Below are 5,711 nucleotides of genomic sequence, written 5' to 3'. Positions count from 1 at the left end.
ACCTGTTCTCGTCGCCGGTTTAGCCGGTCGTACGCGTTCCTCCTCTCTACTCCTCTGATTCGCCTGGTTCGATTACAACGTATATATATACAATGTACAAACACGACTTTGCGCGCGACCACATTCGAGGATCGTCCCTACCGACGAGATTCACCGGCGAGAAAAATCCTCGTTCCGATCTAGACGTGTAAACACGGCTTCCTCTGCGATTTCCCTCTTCCTCCCGACACCTCTCGGCTCTGTTGTCCTCTCCTTCAGCGAACGAACACTCCACAAGTTCGCCGAGTAATAGAAAATCGAACCTGAATCGACTCACTTTCGTCGACGATCTGAAATCACGCGTGGCAGTATTCGAGGAACTTGGAGACGCGAAATATGAGACGAGTTAATCGTTCGTCGAGAACTTCGATTTGCCAGAGAGATAGAGAGAGAGAGAGAGAGTGAAAGCAACGGAATCGAAGTAGTCTCGAGAATATCTAACGTCGCGGAGATTCGATTAGCGGCAAACGCGTTGCTCGGGTATTCTTCTGGATCTTTGGATCGTAACTTTTGGGCACGTCGAGAGAGATCGTTCGATTATTCTGGACGAATCGAGACGATTCGTTTGGTTTGTTTCAATCAGCCCAACGGGACAGGAGCGTTTCGTGCTCGTCTGTTTACTAAATTTTCCTTCGTTTTCTTCTTCTCTTTTTGCATTTTTACGTGATGTATTCGGGCTTGTAGTCGCCGAGACGGCCGGCCCAGACACGCGGCGAAGCTGGTGTCCAAGGCACCGCGATGTCTAACATCGTGATGCTCGGCCTCCGCAGGAACGGCGAGAACCTTGTTTTCTTAGGGCTCTTCGGCGGTGATTCTGCGAAGGTGACGCTTCTTCGTGGCGGTCTTCTGGGCGGCGGCGGCGGCGGTGGCGGTGGCAGATTTTTTTTTTGGAGGCGTGGGCAGGGAGATGGCGGGCGACTCGCCTGGGCTATCCAGGTAATTTACACCTGGGTGTGCGTATTGCTGTGCACCTGGTCGCCCTCGGTATTGCCAATCGCGTTTGCCGGTGCGTAGTACTGGAAATTCCAATGGTCGCGCGTTAACCCTGGCTGCTTGTCACATGAATGCTGAAAAGGGGGGTGAGAGGTCTCGTGTGGTGCTTTATCAGTATGGTTTTGTGAACTGCGGATGTTTACGCAACTGATGTGTACTGGTCTCGGGGGATTCGTAGAATATGACGAATGGTGGAGAATTGTTAATCGAGGTTAAAACGAGTTGTGATATTATTAAGTCGTAACAATGTTGCGTTTAATTGCTTTGGAATTCTAACATTTTTCCAGTATTGCAACTTTGTTAGAGGGGGCTGAATCGATAGATACTGGAAGTCTGTGTTTAACGGCTCGATTAATAATTCGAACAATTCAGGCCGTGAAGGTGTGGAAATTCTCGTAAGACGAGTGTAAGTTTTCTATTGGATTCGAAGTGTGGGGTGATTTCGAAGGGTGATTTCGAAGGTGCAACTTTTGCAAGTAACAGGGGTGAGAATTGGGTAATTGTGCTTTGTGTTGACAGTTTCTGTGAGGACGTGTGTTTTTGAGGTTGATGATTTTTACAGGGAAAGTTGTTTCTGTGATGCTGCGACGATACTTAATTCTGTAATATTGAAGTCAAGTATGATATTTGTATCGTGTTTTTCTGGTATATGTGATTTTTCACTTTTTATTTGAATATTGACTAAATTTCGATATCAAAAGTGAACGACTACTGAAACAAGTTGTGCAACTTTCTCTGCAAACGTATAATACTTAAGAATTACTCGGTATTTGACAAGATTAATCATCGTACGATATGAAATCGAATTACTCGAACAATTGTGAATGTTTCAATTACGTGTTTGTATTATTCGTGTGTCAATTTCAGAGGGAACTATGATGTTTATCCAATGTTGCAGCGGTCCTATATAAAAAAAAAAAATAGAATTGCACATACGACAGAACAGTCCGATTTAAAATACAACTTCTTCAGAGATTCGCGAAATCTTCTCCACGCGAAACGACAATTTTTCTTCGGAATCTGTTCGATAATTTCCATCGAAATCTCATTCTCTCGAAAATGTCGAAAACGTATTGGAACACTTTCTCGAGGGACACATTCGAGAAGAATGGATCGTCTTTTTACCTGTAGAGCATCTCCGCGAAACTTTTCTCTGTTTCTCGTATTTACAGTCTCTATATGTACACCTTTGTACGGTTGGACAGATCTCTGTCCGCATAAACATCCACAGTCTGCAGAATAATTACCATCCCAGCCGGTCTCGCGTGTGAGAATTAGTTACGTTAAACGCGCGAAGGTGGTGGAAAACGTGTGACCGTGCCGTGAATTTGTACGAGCGTGTGTATCGCGAACGGTGCATGAAATTCTCTCCTCTGTCGTCGTTCTACCGTCCTGCTTCATGTGAAACGCACTTGCTTCGGAAGAGAAGAGAACAACGCGAAAGAGACAGAATTCTATCGCTCGTTCGCCGTGCGAGAAACACTTCGTTCGATGCATAGTTTGTTTTTTTTCATTCAATGGGTCTGTTCACACTGCTACAAAAACATTTAGCGGAACGTGTACTTCGTTCGTAGTTCGTGACATTTCTGTATATGTAACGTGAAATTCCTGCACTAAATTTCGACACGACAAATCGTCAAATTTTGCGACGTTTCCAATTGAGTTCGAATATATCCCAGACGTTCGTTCGTTTACTCGTTAAACTCGACGTGGGTGTTTCGAAATTCAGTGAAATTGAACGCGACGCATGTAAGGTATCGTTGGAAAATTCGAAACGCACAGATAACCGGACACCGATGACCGTAGAATCCACGAAATTCGATAGTTCGCAGTATCCAGGGTGAAGCAAAAAGTAGAGATTCGTGATGAATACAAAATGTAGCAGTGTAAACGCAGCCTGACGTGTACAAGCGTTCGAAAGCAGCATGCGATTCGACAAATCCACGTTCCGTTTGCACGATCCTCTAGAACGTTGCCGTAAGCCATGCTCTGTTCGCGTTTCAGAAGCGTTTCCATGATAACCAAAGCTGTAGAGGCGGGAAGAATAGCTGCGGAGGTGAAAGCAGGAGGTAGAAGGACGCCTGTGTGTACGTAATTTTGAAAAAATTCGACTAATCGCAAATTCGCAGTCTTTCAAACTCCATTTTACAAAGGTACACAACTCTAAAGCTATATACAGGGTGTCCCGTAACTCCTCGAACACCCGGAAATGGGGGGTTGCTATTTTCTTCACGATTTCGACTAATTGCAGTTTTTTCAAAAATTTATACAAATGTCGGAATGACAACGAAAACCCATTTCTCTAAGCCTTGTAAAAATAGCGGTACAAAGTGAAATTTTTTTTACAGCGATCGATAACCGAGAAGTGACGCGTACGCATTTGTTCGATCGCGCGCGGGTGAGCCTCTGTTCTTCGTCCCTGAGCGCGGGCTCTACGCGCGCTCTGATTGGCCAGTGTTTTTCGTTAATAATTCGAAAACGAAGCTTCAAACAACATTTTGGTAAAGGAAAAAGTTGTTCAGAGTCACCCCAGCAACCCCCCATTTCCGGGTGTTCGAGGAGTTACGGGACACCCTGTATGTATAAACGAACAATCAGAGATTTCACTTGAATTTCTTCTCTATACCTCGTACGACGATCGTGATGATTTACGTGCATAATTAAAAGTGTACGAATTAATCGAACGGACAAATATATATATATAAAACGTGGTATACACATCTACATATTAATTACTCGAAAATACGTGACTGAGAAAAGTGACGAGAAAAGTGAATCGTGATAGTGAACGGAAAAGATTGAAATATCTAAAGAAAAATGTAGCAGTACCTCGATGAATTCGAACGAGATAGCACACGCTACTGACGATTTACCATGAAACCTCTATGAAATATAACGAGAAAAACAAAAGAACCAGGAAGAAAGAAAAACGTGATGAACGTTACCTAAGGCGGTGTAGTAGTAGTACACGAGAAGAGAAGCGAGCGGGGCAAGAAGGGCGGAAGAAAAAAAATAGGCACACCGAAACAGGTGAAAGAGAGAGAAAGATAGAGAGAGAGAGAGAGAAGAGAGAGAGAGAGAGACAGACGCAGAGCGCACGATGGGATTTAAAATTAAGGGCTAGAGAGTACTCACATATGGTCCCGGGAAAGGCGCATGCATCCTCCGTCTAACTCTGCAGTCCGTACCACTAGAGACAAAAACAAAAGTAGAACGAAACGCGCAAAACGAGCAAAAATTACGTCTCCTGCATCCATCGAGTACAAAGAGTAGAGAGAGATAGAGAGATAGAAAGAGAAAGACGAGGAGGTAGAGATAGATAGATAGAAGTAGAAAAGAGCGCAACACATCCAGCCAGCCGCACATCGCACGCATGTACGTATAATTTGTATATATATATAACTATTTATATATATGTATCTATCTATACATTTTTTTTTATATATATTTATACACAAAAGTATGTATATATATATATTTTGAATACACGATGTAACAACAACGATCGATAATCGTCCTTAGGTCGATCGTGTGTCGTCGAAAACAGTCTTCAAGTACGACGTTCCCGTCTCATATTCTCGATACTCGATCGCCTTTCGATCACAATATGTAGTATGCACGACCAACGTATACACGCTGCTAATTGCATGCCAAACGTACTTCTATTGTATGCCTCTATGTATACGTAGTATGTATTGTATGTATAGGTCGTTGTATTACACGAATATGCATAATGCAACCCGGTGCCGACGCGTTTACGGACGTATATGTTACACGGTACATCGAGATCGTTGGCTTGAGACGAGCAAATAGGAGGAAAACGTTCCACGCGGCTCTGCTGTTGCAATCAGCTGTTTTCTATTTACTTTTCTCCTTTTATATATCGGAAGTTTCGCGAAGTGTATCGATACGGTATTTCTCTGAATTTGTTGTTAAGTGTAGAACGTTTTATTCCATTTTTTGGGTTGTTGCCTCTGGCCAACTCGATTCTACGTTATTCAGTAGCCCGCGAGGCACGCGTGCGATCGATAACATGGATCTCTAAGGGCGTGAACGATGCGTGGTGCCACTTACCCGGCCATTGTCGAAATCTCGACCACCGCCGATCGTCAGTCGGGCTTTCGCCTTCATCGCGTCTGACAGTGGGATCTGGAAATTTGGAAATTTCGATGAATGCAATTGCGAACGAAGCGAATACTTTCTTTAACGAAATTCACCCTTTGGACTGCAAGTTTTTTTATTTGACACGCAGTAAAAAAAAAAAATTTGGTGCAGAGAGATTGGAAGGTGCAAGGATAATGACGGTGATTCGTTACCTTCGCCCTAGTAGCTTCCGTGTGCGATTTGTAACAGAATTCTAGGAGTGCGACGGCCAGAGCTAGAAGCAGGCCACCAATGAGGATGTAGAATATCCCTGCTACGTTACTGAGGGAAAGCTCGTTCCTGGAGGCGTCTTGCTTGTCCCCGTGCCTGCATTCTGTTCTATCGTACCACCATCGATTCACCAGTTTCGCCAGTTCCCCGTTTTCCTTCAGCGACAGCACCGCGAGGTTTATTGGGTCTCTGTAACGGCGCGAACGTTAACGAGAAATCACTGAAAATTCGCAAGAGAAGGGATAAAAAGGAGAATAGTGTGGGATGTGAGATAAGAGTGTCTGGGCTGAGTGAATGTTGGTTCG

At 44.0% G+C, this 5,711-nt stretch overlaps 1 protein-coding gene across 1 annotated transcript in view; it reads right to left on the bottom strand.

Annotated features, from left to right (window-relative positions):
* Positions 1 to 965: 965 nt before the first annotated feature.
* The window catches only part of LOC108570442 (glutamate receptor 1), a 139,186-nt gene continuing 134,440 nt past the window's right edge, over positions 966 to 5,711 (bottom strand). The window contains exons 16-18 of the mRNA XM_017932303.1: positions 5,349 to 5,595; positions 5,107 to 5,181; positions 966 to 1,055 (exon numbers count right to left, since the gene is read on the bottom strand). Of these exons, the coding sequence (XP_017787792.1) occupies positions 981 to 1,055; positions 5,107 to 5,181; positions 5,349 to 5,595 (397 nt within the window). The 3' untranslated portion in view covers positions 966 to 980. The remainder of the gene's footprint in view (positions 1,056 to 5,106; positions 5,182 to 5,348; positions 5,596 to 5,711) is intronic.

This window comes from Habropoda laboriosa, unplaced genomic scaffold (genome assembly GCF_001263275.1).
Source record: "Habropoda laboriosa isolate 0110345459 unplaced genomic scaffold, ASM126327v1 scaffold84, whole genome shotgun sequence".
Classification (NCBI taxonomy): Eukaryota; Metazoa; Arthropoda; class Insecta; order Hymenoptera; family Apidae; genus Habropoda; species Habropoda laboriosa.
Note: the sequence above shows the minus strand (reverse complement) of the source record. Positions and strands in the feature narration are given on the sequence as shown.